Source organism: Malurus melanocephalus, unplaced genomic scaffold (genome assembly GCF_030028575.1).
Source record: "Malurus melanocephalus ecotype Western Australia unplaced genomic scaffold, MMel_1.1 scaffold_387, whole genome shotgun sequence".
NCBI lineage: Eukaryota > Metazoa > Chordata > Aves > Passeriformes > Maluridae > Malurus > Malurus melanocephalus.
This window is the reverse complement of record NW_026623619.1, coordinates 410,493-427,615: the sequence shown is the minus strand read 5'-3', so window position 1 is coordinate 427,615 and position 17,123 is coordinate 410,493. Positions and strand designations below refer to the sequence as shown.

General features: G+C 40.5%; 1 protein-coding gene across 1 annotated transcript in view; it reads left to right on the top strand.

The window, feature by feature from the left end:
- The window catches only part of CPLX1 (complexin 1), a 104,393-nt gene extending 92,949 nt beyond the window's left edge, over positions 1-11,444 (top strand). Inside the window, exon 4 of the mRNA XM_057379098.1 lies at positions 6,528-11,444. Within this exon, the coding sequence (XP_057235081.1) occupies positions 6,528-6,725 (198 nt within the window). The 3' untranslated portion in view covers positions 6,726-11,444. The remainder of the gene's footprint in view (positions 1-6,527) is intronic.
- Positions 11,445-17,123: the final 5,679 nt, after the last annotated feature.

Genomic DNA, 17,123 nt, shown 5'->3' with positions numbered 1-17,123 from the left:
GGAAGGAAGGAAGGAAGGAAGGAAGGAAGGAAGGAAGGAAGGAAGGAAGGAAGGAAGGAAGGAAGGAAGGAAGGAAGGAAGGAAGGAAGGAAGGACAGACCAGGGACTAGTTCCAGTGTCAGGGTTCTTGGGTGGCCTTGATCCCCCTTACAGTCCATGCCCATTTTTTAACCTCCTTCCTGTGCTTGCATTGTGTTGTGTTGGGCGTATCTCCAGGAGCCAGAACAAGGATATTTGTCCTGGACAATTCCTGCCCTTGCCTCCACATGGACCCCATCTCCAGCCGCATCTTGTTTTTTCCCATTGCTTATTACCAGCAATTCTTGGCTGTTATCACCAACAATCCACAGAGCTGTGTTGGCAGTCCACAGCTATTGGTCTATCARGGTTTGAGACATCAGTCCCCAAGTCTTCTAGGGTTCTACATGTCATTAAAGGCTCAATGTCCAAGTGGTCACCAGTGATGAGTGGCAAACAGGTCTAGAGGAAGGTTTGCCTATAGCAGATTTGCCTATAGGGGGTTTGCAATGATTTGGAGATGATTTTTAAGGTCTCTTCCAGCCCAAGCCWTTCTAAAATCATATGATTTCTTTCTTTTAACTAAGTTTGTCTGGTCCTGCCTCCACTGAAAGCAATGAAAAAATTCCCCTTGTTTGATCTGAGTTTGCAGAACATTCAGAGCTGGCTTCTTCAACCAGGAACCTGGTGCAGTTCTGTTTTTCACTTGTATGCAAGCAGTGGAGAGATGCCATGTAGTTTTCAATGAAAGTAAAGAAACGAGGATTGTCGGRTGTAGATCCGGTCTCCTCCAGAGAGCAGTGATTTATCTTGCACTCCATCTGTTGTGGAGCAGCAGAAAAGTAAATTTTATATCTATTGTTTAGGGTAGCACTATTCTTGTRTGCTTGGGGCACTGGGTGTTCCCATAGGAATGCTTTGCAGTTCCATAGCTAACAGGAATGGAAACCAGGGGTGTGGTTCTCAGGCAGCAATGTTGCCATGGGGGAGAAGGAAATGGCTGCTAGATTCACCCAGAAGAAGATGCTGRTGGGAGGCAGATGAAGATCACATGAGTCCTTTGAAATCCGTATCTGTGGATTTGTGTTGTGGAAGATGAAAACCGTGGGCCTCTGTTTTTGCTGTGGGAGCCCCATGAGAGAAACAGGGAGGTAAGACTGAAGAACACCCAGGAGGACCTGAAACAAGACAGATTGTACACGAAGAATTGCTGTGATTTTGACAGAGCTGAGAGCCTGAGCTAACAAGGAGTAGCAAGGCATGTGTAGCCTCAGGGAGCTTGTGGGGAGGTGAAATCTTGGACGAGGTAAAGGATTCAAAGGGCGTGAGCCAGGTTTACAAATAACCATTGCTGGAAATCTGGCTGGRAAACTCTTGATGGCCCCCAAGGAAAAGGTTTGGGAACATCTCTTCCAAGAGATGAGGCCCTGCCTTTGCATCTCAAGTGTCCTCTACCTGAAGTTTAATTTTCCTCCTTTTTTCCTATGTGCCACCTGAGCTGTGCTCCTGTTAGGCTCACACGCAATTGAACAATGTAATTTAGGACTGCAGTTTCCAGACGTTGCCTTGTTCTTTTTCATTWTTAATCAGCCCTCTTCTGCTAAGACATTGACAGGGTCAGCAGAGCTATGCAGCAGCATGCAGGACTAGAAAAAAAMCACATCTACACTCACTCCACACAGACCCCCACAAACACCCCACACACACTCCCATGGCATGGCATGGACCAAGACACCCAGCATTCTCTCTCACACCTTTCATTCCTTGTCACAGCTTGATATTTGCATGGTTGCCCACGTGGCAGATTGTGACTTTTTGCTCATTGCTCCTCACAAAGCACAGAGATCATCTCGGGGCAGCGTGTCTGAGCTGCCTGGAACAGTCTGTGCAATTCTAACAGTGCACGGCAGACCTTGCACTTAAATGGGTAACTTGAGAGTGTCCTCCTTTCATATGTCTTAAAAGGCTTCCTCATAAGTTTTCTGGGGACTAATCCTCTCTAGCAAGCTTGGGATAAATGAAGATTGGCAAGTCCAACAAAAACAAACAAGCAAAAAGATCCAAATTTAACACAAAATTAAATCAGCAGATTTGAAGTGAAAGAAAATGCAGCACAMACTATTGGGCCAGATCTACATCAAAGTAGATTCTGTGCTTTAAACAGTGATGAGAACGATGTACTCAGGGCTCTGGGTTTCAGCATCCTCACCGCCTGTAGAAAACCCTTCTCTCTTTCTGCCATGTCCCCAGCTCAGGTGTTTGGGGGAGTAGATTTRGGGGAAGAAAAATATGCTGTTTCCCTTGCCATATAAACACACAGCAGYACTCTTACTGCAGGAAGATCTGTAACCAATGCTGTAGCATTAGTAAAATATCCAAAACCAGACCAAAGTCTGTCACAATGGTACTTTCCTTAGCCGCTGACCTGAAACTTAAAGTGAAAGGTTGCTTGACAAACTGTTCACTGCCAGAGACAGCAAAKAAATCATGTAGAAAAACTACAAGTTTGTATAAATGAAATAAAAGGGGAGTCTTTTTCTGTACCCTAGATTCTCACAGCTGTGGAACTAAAGGTTGGTGCTAAATTCTACCTATTTCTCTCAATTTATTTCAGTCCCTCRTATATTCCTGTCAGAAAATTCCATGCATTAATGATGGAAAAATCTAAATTGGGCTGATATTCTCTTTGGTAATGAAAGAGGAAAAAAGAACTTTGCACAAATAAAGCCCAAAAGGACAGATGAAAAACAAATTTTTTTGCTGTAGCTTCGTATTTTCAGTTTTCCAGATTTTTTTGGAAGGCATTTCATAAAGAATCAGGTAGGWCATGAGGAGAAATATTTTAATTGAAAAGGATAGTTAACAATTCTGTTACTACTACAAGGATAGTAACAGAAGAGGTGAGAGTTTTCMGTACTTGAGGTCTCTAAGAAAAAGACTTGTTCAGGTAAAGTTAACTCTTGRGATAAAATGCTGTCATATTGACATCCCAGTGCCTTTTTCTAATATGCTTTCAAATCTGGAGGAATGTTTTGGTTTTTTGCATTGATGTTTAGAATGTGAATGAAAGGTTTCAAACAGAGCTGTTTGGATAGACTCCCATAACTTGTGTATGGAGCAAGATAAGGAATAAACATTTAAATCTCTTAAAAGCTTTTGAAACCTTAGCTAGTAAATAAAGTAGTAATTCCAAAGACGGCTGTTATCTGCCACAGCTATTCAGATATTATTTCAGTACCACCTGCAGCTATGCAAAACTACTGAGAAGTAAAATTGGCTGAAGAGAGATGTAACCAGTATGATTCTCATGCCAACCTTTTTCCAGAAACTAAAGCTTAGTGTTATCTGATATGCAGTATTATTTAATATTGYAGAAATATTTGGACTGAGGACTAACTTCAGGCTCTCAGAGCACCTTGGGTGAAAGAGTTGTTTCCKGAGTTATCTGGTCCCACCATACAGTCTTCGAGTTGCCTTTGTAACCCTCACAAAACTCCTTTTTTATTTCTTGAACTTCTTCAGATAAATCACTTGTTTCTAAGTAGGCAGTTCCAACTCAGATCCAAGGTGGTGGGGAGGAATCTGATGTAGCAGGTTAATCTGGACTTTTCCTGACAGTCTGTGAGTGTGGGTTAAGCCAAGGCCCAGGGTATTTTTTCCCTACTCTTCCAACTTGGACTAAGGATTCCAGCATGACAGTTTTCTCCAACATGACCCAGTGATAACAATCCTCATGTGGCAGCTCAGCAATAACTCTAGGAGTGGCAAGACGGTTTACATACTAAAAATGTTCCAGTATTTTCCTGGGTTAGGTCCATAATTCTGCATATAGTAGAAGACATGAATATGTGACTGAAGGCCAAGCAGGTAATGATACAACTTCTGGTATCAAATGTTGTGGGGTTGAACCTTGAACCTTGAATAAAAATGGAACTATTCTCATTTTTCATTTTTTTGGAAGTAATGCAATATTTCCTATYCCCAGGAAAGCTAGAGGACCAGAAAAATTATTTTTAGTCATATTTTAAAAAATTATTTGTTGACTTCACCCAAATTATTTCATGTGAAAACATTATTTTAAAAGATTTCTTATATTAAGACTTCCCTTTCAATAATTTTATTTCCTCTGTAACAATTTCAAACCCTAAGTATGCCATTTGATTCACTTATGAAAGCTTACATTTTTATTAATGCAAAGCATGACAAAATACCACCAAATTTAAATGATAATACTGAATTCTCATAACTGGTTGGTTTTGTTCCACTGTTTCCTGTGGCCTGGATGTTTGTTCAGCAAGTTTGTGAGCCAGAGGGTCACCACATCTTGAGCTGATACTTGTTTTGAGATGGAGAATTTGAAAGCATGCAGGGTTACTATGATTTGTGTTGTCTCCACAACTCTTCTCCTCTAGCTGCCAAAAGAAAATATCTGCATGTAATTTACTCCAGGAATTAACGAGAGACATCTCCCTGTGGCTTCAGGGGCAGAATGGGGGTAATACAGCTTCAGAGACTGACCACAGTCTAGCACTGCATGCCATTCCCCCTGCATTGCAGCTTGTTCTGTATCGGATCTCTTTGGTGGTGTACAGCCCTGTAACTACAAGCTGATGAAACTATTTCTTTGCATCACATGTGAATGGAGACATCATTTGCCTTTAACATATTTACCATGAAATCAGGTGTGACTGGCACCCAGCAGGTATATAAATCATAAAACAAATGTCCTTAATGAACATTTTGGCTTGAAAGAATTGATTTAGAGAATTAGAGCGTTTCAAAGCTCCTGTTTTCAACTTTGCAGGCTGTCATGCTAAATAGAAACGATGATGAAGAAAGGAATCAAAAATAATGCCTTTGCTCAGTAATGTTTGGGAGGAAAAGTCAAACCCAACAGCCCTCTGAAATCAGAAAGTCATGAAAGCAGCAGTACACGTTTTCTTTAACTGGTTAACAATTTGTACTAATCTTAGTAGAAAAAATGAAAAGAACAAATAATGAAAATAGCATCTAATTCATGTCTATTCAGCAGTACGGTTTTACTGATACTTGAAAATATTGARTACATGGTACCAACATAATTCTTTGATGTTTTTGAATCACATTTAATTTTCTTTTCAATATTCCTTTCAAGCGTATTCATGCAAAATTAATTGTAAGCAATTGTGCAGGTGCTTGTGAGGTGACTGGTGGCTGAGGAGCTGATAGTGAGCAGCCGTGAACATGTCTTTTCAAAAGGTAAAAAAGGATAAACAGAAGAATATTTCTGCCAGACAGGGAGCTGTGAACCTGGGGAACACAAGCATCCTTGAAATGTACAGCTGGCCTCTTTGAAGCACAGCTGAGCACTGAAAAACAGGACACTTCCTGAGTTTGCATCATGATCACAATACCAAGAAAGTTTAACCTCCATTTATCATCAGAAAAGGTGGAAGCAGTCTGGGAAATCTGAATTGGTCTAAATAAACAGAGCAGGTCTCTGAGCAATCTGACCTAGCTGAAAATGTTCCTACTCATCGCTCTGACTAGATGGCTTTTAAATGTACCATYCAGCCCAAACCATTTGACCACTTGATAATGCAGAGGGCAGCTTAAAGGTATAATTGTTGCTCTAGATTTGTAAGTGACAGTTTGAGTTGAGTTTTTAAATTTTATTGTGTATCACYCTAATCTCTGAAACAGTGCAAACACAGAAATAGAAGTATATACATATGTTTAGTCCTCTCTTAAATCTAGCCTCTTGAATATAAAATGATGAAATGAGATTCTGGTTATGCATGTTATGTCTTAGTGGTGTGCCTCTAATTCTTAGTGGAAGTACCAATTTCAAGTACCCATTTTACTCACATGCTTAAGAGTGTTTCTCTTCAAACAGATGAGTCAGTGGTTTTTCTCAAGGTTTATTTTCACAGAGGTTTTTCTGTCCCACTTGTACAAAAAGAATATGCATGAAGGATATGTCCCACATTAGAATATCTGAAACTGTTTTCTTCATTGCTGTCCTATCTGTCCTGACCTGTTTGCTTTCTTTTGTTGCTAACTGTTTCTTCCCTGAAGCTTTGCCACATCTATAATCCTTAACTATGAAATGCTTCGTGTGTGTAATTTCAAAATCATTGTGGATGATGGACTTGAGCATCAGACTTGTTAACAGCAAAGAGGAGGATTGACACCAGTAGAATGCCACCCTTATAGTTTGATAACACATTCTCTTGGCTAGACCCATGGCTGCACAGTCCCAGTTTCTCCCTGTGCSTGTTTCTGAGTGATGTGAGCATCCGACCATCTTGTCTTGTGAAGGCTGTCCATCTACTGGGCTTTACTTAGGGGAGGGTTGTTAGGATGGATTTTTTTTGGTATCCATTTTTTTGGTATCCAAAAGAGCAAAATGAGAATATGTGATGTTCTTACTGCAGAATATGAGCTGCCATCTGCAATGGGCGACTTCATCAGCAGATGTGTTATCTCGCATATTATCATTCAAACAATGTGTTATCTCTCCCCTGCAGTATGGGATAAAGAAGAAGGAAGAAAAGGAAGCGGAGGCCCAGGCTGCAATGGAAGCTAATGCTGAAGGGAGCCTGACTCGCCCAAAGAAGGCGATCCCTCCTGGCTGTGGGGATGAGGAGGAGGAAGAAGAAGAGAGCATCCTAGACACAGTCATCAAATACTTACCAGGGCCCCTGCAAGACATGTTCAAGAAGTAAWGGCTGCAGACTGTTAGATGGGCATAAACAGTACTGCAAAGGATTTCTCTTTTGCCCAATGGGGATTTACAATCTTGCCATTCATCACGCAGTCCTCCCCACCTCTGCCCTCTACTGCTCACTAGGAGTCCTTTTGCTTCCCATTCCCTTCTGACTGCCTCTTTCCCTTTCCTCCACCCCAAGACTCATCCATTCCTTTTTTTTGTACATAGTCACATCCAGTAGATGCCTCTGAATGGATGTAAAGATTAAAAAGCTGCAGACTACACAACTTTTATTATAAGCCATAGTACTATGTGTGTTAAATAAGACAACTGCACATCAAGCATAGAAAAGGAACAATCTCATTTCCATACAATGCAAGAAGGAGTGTTCACTAAGTATGAACAGTGGCCTCTTTAATTTTTTAAAATTCTCTTATTTTTATTATTGATAATAATTAGTCATTATTATAATATTCCTATTGATTGGGTCACACAAGCCATTTTTTGTTGAGCACATCTGCTCTTGGAAGGGACCTCTCAGTTCTCCCATGGAAGCAGAGCTTTTCTGTTTTAATTCCATTCGTGACATAAATAAAAGATCATTTTGAAAGTAAATCATGCATGACTTACACAGCTGACATCACTCAGAACTGTGGAAGAAATGAGTCATCTGCCCTCAGATGCTGTAGAAGTTAAATGCCTCAGAATCTAAGCAAGAGTCATGTTACTTTGGGAATTAGCCATACATTTACCTTGAATGAGCAAATTGGTCAGGCACTTGCCATACAGAGAGCTGAAACCACAGGAGAGAGCATAATGCTCTGGTAGAGGACCTCCCCAACCCCTCTGAAGCCAATGACCAAGTGCATTTGCTGCTCTGTTTAACTAATCTTCCTCTTTCTGCCACATTCAACCATCCCATTCTCAGCAGCGCTTGTGGGTTGGATATTTGGGTTCCAGCATATTGTCGTGGCTGTGTCCTGCCCACCCCTTCCTGCAGTGTGTGGGAGTGTGTGGCGGCCTGATTAGTCATGACAGATCCATAAATATCCATGATATTTATCGTGCTAAATTGCCTCCCCATTGCCTTGGGGATGTCGCTTATTTTCTGCCCCAATGAGCTTCTACACCTGTAAAGTGTAAGTTTCAGTCTCCACCAACTGAGGTAAAGGCATGAAGAGAGGATGCTTGTCTGGTGCTGTGTTGGAGATAATTAATATTACAGCAGTGTGCGGTAACCCTTGATGCTAGCAGGATGGGAGAATTTTTTTTTCACTARTAACTTTGTTGCCTTTTGCAGACACAGGCATAGAGGTCTTCTCAATAAAACACTGTAGATATCATGTATTTGCGTAAGAAAATCCATGTTCTATGGGAGATGTTGACTTGCTAACATATCCATAGATTCAATACATAAATAGACCTATTTTGAACACAGATCCTCATGATCAGGTATCTGGCTTGTAGTCTGAAGAGCAAATCCTGAAACATTGCATCTGGCTAYGTCTCTGTAGTCGATGCTGTGAGAACATCTTGCCATCTCAGTCTTACAATCTTGTCAGGAGAAGCAGGGTTTGTCTGGCAGAACTAGCATGGCTTGTCCCTATCCTGGGAACAACAAAAGTTTCTAAGGTCATGGACAAGATGCCAAAGCAAAAGCTCTCTTTCTGCTGGCAACAAAAAGGATGATAATCTTAGACACTTCTTTATGTACCTAAATTAAGCATTTTACTTCTGTATCTTCCTGAATAAGAAATTTTAAAAGACATTTATCACCTTTCCAGGTAGGCAGAAGAAATCTGTACCATGGGTAAGGAACTGAACATGACAGCTCTGTATCCTCTAGTAGCCTCTGTCATAATAGGGAAAAAATATTTGGAAGAAGTTAAATATAGTAATGCCTGCCTCACAAAACTTTTATTCGGGTATTAGTCCTCACTTCTTCTCAAATAATTTCAAACATGAATTTATGTTGAATCCAAAGTGGAGACTGAAAAGGTTTGACTGATCTGCAGGTCAGAAACAGTTGATAAAGATGCAACTTGTTTCAGGCTGGATCTATGAACAAGACTTGTTTGTTCAAGTACAAGCTGCCAAGGGCTACCAAAAGGGTAGCCAAAGGGAAGAGAAGGCAGGTTTTACTTGCTTGGATAATGTCAATGGGATTTTCCCCCACTAATTTTCATTTCATGAAAGATGAGTGTCTCCCTCCTGAGACTTTTACTGACCCAGAACATTTTATTAATCAGTGCTTGAGTATATTATGGAACGATTTACCTTTTTCTAGGAATAGTGTTCTTCTCACTCCATGCAAATTCAGCAGCTAGTAATTTGAGCCTATTTAAGTAAATCTCAAAGAATTGAAAACTCCCTTTCTGTCATGAAGGCAGCAGCTCAATTTGCTCTTGAGAGAGCATCCAACATCCCTGACACCAACAAGGCAAAGGCTGACTCTTTGCTTCAGCCACTCATTGGTAGCTAAATCTCCTAAAACAGATCACTGGCATTCAAACATCAATACTTTTGAAATGCCCTGTTTAATCTCTGTGGCCTGCATCCTCTAATACATAAGTAGAACCAGCAGAAATGTGCCTGTGTTAAAATGAACATATCCATTAATATATCCCCGTGGCCTTGTGCTGGAGAATTCTGCAAACAAACAAATGAGAGGACAAGCTTATTCCACCTTACTCTGGCTTTTCTCTACCACTTGCTTGCTGACCTTTCCCTAACCCCCTCACTGACTCCATTGCTCATCCAGCCAAAATCTGTTCCTGATGTAAGATCAGAATTTTCTGCCTCGCATCCTCCTTGCAGAATGTTAGTGCTGATTGTTTTCATAGTCTCTCTAGCAGCTTGATGTGCATGTTTGTGCACACATCTGTGGAAGGTGAGGAAATTGGAGAAGAAAGGGAGAAGAGAGAGAAAGGAAGACTGTTTAGTACTATTTTAGATAACTGTGCCTCAGAAGCTGTGGCATTAAATGACTGATCTAAGTCAGGATCTTGTGTAGCCTGTGATCAAGTTTCTTAAGTAGGTACTGCTGTCTCTGAGCTAAGAGCATTAAAAATACTGCCCTTCTGAGCTGAGCTGAGCTCCTGAGCTGTGTGAACATTTGGATTGGACTCCTGAAGAGTGCCATAGGATCTCTGTGCTGAGTCTGGTGGCTCACAAAGCAGAAGGGAAAGGGGAGGTGGTTTATTAAATAGTGCTTGCTGAGTCTTTTCCATTGTGGGAGCTTCCCAGCTCAGCCGTCTCATCACCTTTGTATCTCAGCTCACCACACCTGCAGCAGCTCTTCATCACTGACAGCAGAGAGTTCATCCAGGTGTGAGCTGGTAGTTCCCATTTTCCTTTTCTTGCCATAAGAAACACGACAGAAGATCTACCACAGGTACTGGATATGTTTTGCTTGGTTTTGCCTCACGTAACTTTTGGCAGGTTACATGAGTAGCGGTCCTCTCCTGAAGTCATTCCACTGTCCCAAAGTGCCTAAGCCATGCTGAACAGACTCGAGAGCAAGGCACTCTCCCTTCTCTTCCACCCATTGATTTTCCTTCCCACTCAGAACGGGCAGCAAGGGACGCAGACACCTTGGCTCATGTATGGAAGTCAGAACCATTGTCTCACACATTTTTCCCCTTGGCACTCAAGCAGGTGATGAAGCACTTAAACAAGAGACCAAAGAGAAGCATGGTTCATTGTTTGGATTCTGAACATCTTTTTGTCTTTTATGACATTGTTTTCTTTGCATCACTGGTCTGTTCAATCTCAGGTAAATGAGGTATTTTAGTTTTATAACTAGTTTTTATTTACACAGAAAGGTTGTTGGCTAGACACTGCAGTCATTTTCCCTCACAGCTCCAAGACCTTACTGGTTAGTAAAAAAAAGTAGTCAAAGGGCCTTCACATTTGGAGGGTAAATGATTTAGTTTGCCATTGACCTTGTGAACTCACATTTATATGTAGAGAAAGCCATATGAAATCAGACTGCAATATTGATTATCAATGCTACTCTTGTGTTTAAAATGAATAAAACAAAATATAAGACCATGCGCTAAATCACTTTGGAGTTCCTCTGTCTATGTTTCTAACATCATACATTGACTTAGATCCCTCCCAGCCCCTCTTCTTCATCAAGAAAGACCATACCAGTGCTGCTGAATACATCTTTTGGCCAAGCTTTTTGTGCTAGAACAAGCATTGTTAGAAATTAGCTGTTGTGAWTTAAATGTAATGTCTTATGTATTTGAGAGTTGTCTGTATCTGTTCTGAATATATGTTATCAAGATAACTGTTTCTTCATGCACTGAGTTAGTAAAATGTTTCAGTACTGTCATTAAAAAAATTGCCTGTTTTCTCTCTTTCTCTTTCACACACACAGAGCAAAATTAAACTTAGCCATGCATTTTCTAGTAGAAATGCTCCCCAGCTTTCTTTCAGATGCATGCAGTACTTGAGGATGATTTAAAGTAGAGACATTGTGAATGTGATTTTAATTTGTTATTTTCCTGGTAATTTTTCCTGCATGATGTGGGTAAATGGTATGATGTTCTTTTAAAATGGAATCACAGCCAATAAAAACCCCAGTGATTTCATAAATTGTTTGCAATGCTTTCCTGTGAAATTCCTACCAGGTTACACCCAGAAATCAAAGTATGGTTGCTCATATACAACTGGAATGGTACTAGAATTCAGGAGCAACATGGATGTTATTTGAATAAATATGCTCATTTTTTCATTTGTCAAAAACATTGATGAGGTTTGATGTGTACAGCTGATTATCAAATTTTAAATGAGTTTTGCTGCTAGGAAATAGTTTTCCTTAGGAAGAATAGAACACTCCTTTGAAAGAAACATGGACAGCAAACTATGGTTTAGTGAGAATATGTTTTGATCTTCAGAGGAAAAATGTAAAACACTAATTTGCAATGACACAAAATGTGTCTCAGGATCCAGAATTCGTGATAAATACAAAACTCTTTGGATGGAAAGTTCCACACAGCTAAGCCTCATTTTACTTGTTCAGGCACAAATCATTAGTTCTTATATTCAGCATGAAAGTGTTGTGTCATGTTAGAAAAAGATATTAACATATACCTCGTAGGAAAACCTGTTATCTTTTGCTTCCCCTTCCTTAGGACCATTGCATGATCATTTGGTTTTGCTGGGTTTTTTCCTAGCAGAAGTAGCCACAGGACTGTCACAGAGGATCAATCCATATTATTTACATCCCAGAACACCTACTGAGACTTTGAGCCTGACACTGCTAAAACAAAAACATGCTAATGCTGTTGCAGACTGTGAGTTCAAGGGCAGGCTGCCCATGTACTTCATATTCCAGGTAAGTTCTAAGTTTGAGTAAGATAACAGGGCAAGAAAGTATTTTTCACTGGTTTCCCCAAGAAACAGGCAGCTTAAGAGAATCAGAATTATCATATCAGACAAGTGTTGGGGGACAGACCCAGGGAGTGAAGAAAAATAGCAGGTGATTTTGACAGGCTTCATTTTGCAATGGAGAGAAATTATTCTTTTTAAACAGCTTCTGCTTTCTTATAAAGAAAAAAAGAAAAATAAATAATAAAAAAAAAGGATAAATTCCAGTGGTTAGGTTGCTACAATCTACCTTCTCCCATTTTAAATGTGCACTTTGTCAGGTAAAATCCGCTCCAGAGGAGAACAAAAACAAGAAATCCGCAGGCACATCTTGAATGCTTCTGGTGGAAAATCACTCCAGTTATGGAGATGCATTAGTGATTTATTTCTCAGACACTGATCCTTGGATGCAATGATTTGCCCTTCTGCAAGCTTCCACTCTTCACAGACAGCAGTGGCGGCATGGACTACCTACTTGGGGCGTATACTAAACCTCCAAATGAAAATGTGGGTCCAAAGATACTCACCATAGTCCTGATTAAGTCCATTTTAATATCTTAATTTCATTTTCTTCATGAAGTGCCATGGATGATGTAGGCTACATAAAGCTTTCTTTGAAAATGGGATTTGAGTGAGGGCCACTGAATGATGCTGCCACAATGCTCCTCTGTGTATTGGCATCCCAGCAGGTTTGTGTCAATCATAAACATCCCCAGTCAAAAAATTCCAGCTGAGATTTTAAATCCTTCTATAAGTGACCCTCCTCTTTTCAGTAAAAAAAAAATGAAGAACCCACCACCACCAATCCATTCCCCCCCACCCCACTTCCTCCAAGAATGGAACTGCATTGGGATGTTCTTGCTGAAGATAACTCTGCTACAGCCTGTCACCTGTGATTTTACGGACAGTTTGAGATAGGTGGTAAAAGTACATCTGAGAAAGACAAATGGCTGGAACATGTGATGTCAAACATCCATGCTTTCCTGAGCCTTTGGTATTGAGAAGCTGAATTCTTCTAGTGCTGTGAGATGGAAGCAATGTTTTCATCTGAGATTTGCTTTTCTCAGAAAACCTATTKTTGTATGAGAGGGTCAGATATAGCAGTGCATTTGGGAAGCTCAAGCTGCAGCAGCTGAGAGTATTTTGAATTAGAAAAGGCCTTACTTAAAACCTATGTGGTGAACATTTCAGCTGGGCTATGAGGCTTAGACCATCACAAACAACAACTGTCTGACTGAAAATATAGTTCAGTTCTATAAAACTTGTTATAAAAAATTGTTTTTAGATTTACACAAAATAGCACATATATTTTCAATTTGTGAGCTACTGTCAAAAAAGTCAAACCCAAAGGCCAGTTTGCAAAAATAGGGAGAATATGTATTGAAATGTAATTAAGGTATTAATACTTCATATTCTGTTTCAATTCTTGCTTTACTGATGTTGAAAATAGTCAAAGTACAATTATTTCAAATTATTTTATTTGTTTTGTCATCAACCTGAAGCTGGTGCAAGGCTGACACAGGACTATCCGTTTCATGGCCGGATAAGGTGTGAATTTTCTGCATATGTGAACCCGATATCTAGCAGCTGGCTTTTAAATTACTGAAATGGAGACACCTTTTCAGGTTTCCCTGTCTTATCAAGATCAGAGCAGATGCTCATCTGTTATTCTCCCTTCAGCCACAAAGAAACCCCCTTTTTTTGTGAAGACCAAGCATGGCAAACCATAGAATCATAGAAGGAAAAGACCTTTAAGATCAAGTCATCAGTGTAGCTCTACCATTATGTTAAGTATTGAACCACGTCTTCAAAGGCCATATCCACACACTTTTTGAACACTTCCAGGAATGGTGATTCCCTGTCCCAGTCTGTTCCAGAGTTCTACAATTTGTTCARAGGGACAAATAAAAAATCCTAATATCTAGAACCTAGTCTTGATCTTCCTAGGGGCAACTAGAGATGATTTCTTCTCACCTTGTCACTTGCTAGATGGGAGAAGAGACCGACTCCTACCGGGGTACAACCTCCTCTCAGGCAGTTGTAGAGTGATAAGGTCTCCCCTGAACCTCCTTTCCTTCAGGCTGAACAMCCCCAGSTCCCTCAGCTGCTGCTCATCAGGCTTGGGCTCCAGACCCTTCATCAGCTCCTTTGCCCTTCTCTGGACATCTCATCCAGGTGATTAATGAAGAGGACCAGCCCAAAACTGAGCCCTGAGAAGCCCCACTAGTGAGTGGTCCCCAGCGGATGTAACTCAATTCACCACCACTCTCCAGGCCTGGCCATCCAGTTCTTTACCTGGTCACCAGGGAAATATGGTTTCACCATGAAAATGCTGTGGGAATCTCAGACTAAATCTGAACATTTTAAAATGAATGCACTTACAAATAGATTAACAGAGATTGATTCTCTGAAAAAATACCTTGCTACTGAAACTCATCTGGGACACTTGGGGACAAAACCCATTATTATCTCTTTCAAAGTAATATTTGAAGAAATTCCAACACATCTATTGCCAACTCTTAGCAGATAATCAAGTTACAGATTGAAAGCACTTCTTATTTAGATGATTAAATAAAGACTTGGGTTTCACAATGCTAAATGGGGATGAGATGCAAAGCTTTTGGAGGTTTTTCACATTTTGTTATAGTATACTGTTAGGAATATCCAAATGATCTCATTTTTTTTTACCTAAAAAATAAAACCATTCCTCATTTGTGGTATTGCAGCCTTTTTTTAGTGTGGACATGAGCCAGACCAGCTTAATAAGCTATGACAAAGAGAGGAAAAATAAAATGCCCACAACACATTTAAAATAATGGGCAAGCAGATGGTGATTGCTCATGGGTTTGGTGGGTTTTTTTTTTGTCAACTCAACACAGCTCTGCACTACATTAGGAGGAGAAAAATGAGAGTAGAATATCTTAGTGGAAATTTCCTAGGCAGACCATACAAGTTCTCTTATTCACTGTGGTTATGAAGGATTGCTCAGCACTGAAGTTGTGCACAAGAACAGCTTGTGGAGATCCACCCCTGTGTAAAGCAACAAGGGAGAACACTGCCCATTGTCCAATCCATTTGCCTGAGCAGGAGAAACTAAAGCCACAGAGCTAATATTTTCACACACTGGTGAAGTGAGAATAATGATACTGAACCATCTTTGAGCTGTTCCAGCAAGACCCATTGTCCTTTACATAAGCAGCCTTCTCTGAGGACTCAAAACAGATGTCAACATTATTGAAGGCATGTGTGTCAAAGAGACTCCTGGGAATGATGAGATGAAACTGATTAAAAAGACACCACTTACCAAATGTTGCTGCAGGTTCTAACAAAAAAAAAAAAAATTAGTTAGAGCAATCTAGCTGATAGTCAGATATCTAACTATATATATATATTTAAATGGAATTTTACTTGCTGTAAAGTCTACTACATCCTTATGTAATGGAGCACATGGAGTGTCCCCTTAAAGAAGCTTAGCAAACAGGGGAGACATAGCTCAATGCAATTAAATGTTCATTGCTGGTAAAAATTACCTGTTGGTGACTTTTTTCTTTTCTGCATAAGCTCATCTCAAGCCTCTTTAAAGGTGATCAGAGGGTGATCATCTTTCACTTAGAAGTTTGCGTTTTTTTTCCTCAGGGACTACAAATGTTTTCCACTCAAAAAATTTCTTTCAGCCCTCATTTACCCTTTTGAATGCTGAGAGAAGACAGTCTTGCATCACTGAAGGAATCCAGTGGATGTTGCATGGTTGTTAAATTAGGTCTCAGCTRAAGTAGAATATCAAGTACCTCACCTTGAGTTCTTCTTCCAAGTCAGGGCCAAGAATCTTCCAGGAAGAGCAATGAAGACAAAATTCTTGGCTCTTTTTTGTAAAGTTTTTTTTAGCCAAAGCAGATTAAGAATAAAACTCTAAAGGCTTTACATATTAGTAAATAATGTAAGCAATTACCATGAGCAAAACTTTTGCAAGACCTCTTCCTGCCTCCTTTCCATGAGTTGGTCTGAGTGAGGCTGTAGTCAGCATGGAAGGCAATGCTTAGGACTGAACAAAAGCCAAGTTCATTGTGAGTGAAGCTCCTCAGTCCCATGACTGGTCATGGTCACTGTCAGAGAGGTGACAGGAAGTCTCCAGGGAGGACCAATTCCCCATGGAAACAGGCTGGGCTGCATTCAGGGTTTCAGAGATCAGGTACCAGCTGCTATTAGGATAGAGGCACAGGACTGTCAGAGGGACTCTAGTGCCCAATTCCTGTGCCAGAACACTACTGTCTGGTCAACAGAGCAGAAATGAGTGAGAGAGAGAAAGTGAGAGAGAGAGAACATTGCGCTGAGAAAGTGATTCACGGTGCTGAAACACATTTCTCCACTGATAACCATAAAAGACCTCTTAAGCCTTGACTTACAAGCCCTGGTTTGTAAATTCCTGGCTTGCTTTTCTCCAGAGTACACAGATTTTATAACTAAATAAAAGCAAAAGGTGTGAGGAAGGGCACAAATACATACTAATAGTGGTGTGGTATGTTACGGAACAGGGAATGGCTGCTCAGCAAGGCTGAGGAACCCCTGAAATGCTCTGAAGGGTAAATACCTCTCCTTTCTGCAGTTTGTGAGGCTCTGCACAGTATCTCTTGGCTGTGGTCCCGTTTGCTGACAGTGAAGGATTTGCGGTTGCCAGAGGAAARGTTTCATAAACCTGGGAAGCTCAGAGCTAGACTATGGAAATACTGGAAGAGCTTCCTAGAGCTGCAGSATTGTCTGTTGATCTCTCATGTCAACTAATCTCTGCCAGAAAACATATCTGCCTTCCTTGCCTAGCAGAGAAAACCACTTCCTGCTCTGCCTGGTRACCACAAAGCAACACATGGCCTCCTCCAAATCACATACTTACACCCCACATAATTGGCTTTCCAAACTCCTCTCCTTTTTACCTGGAAAAAGAAACAATGATACATTCCCAGGTAAAGAAACATTTTTGGCCAGCTTCACCTTTGCATTAAATGACTCATATCTCCATTGCCACATTTGCAGGATTCATTCC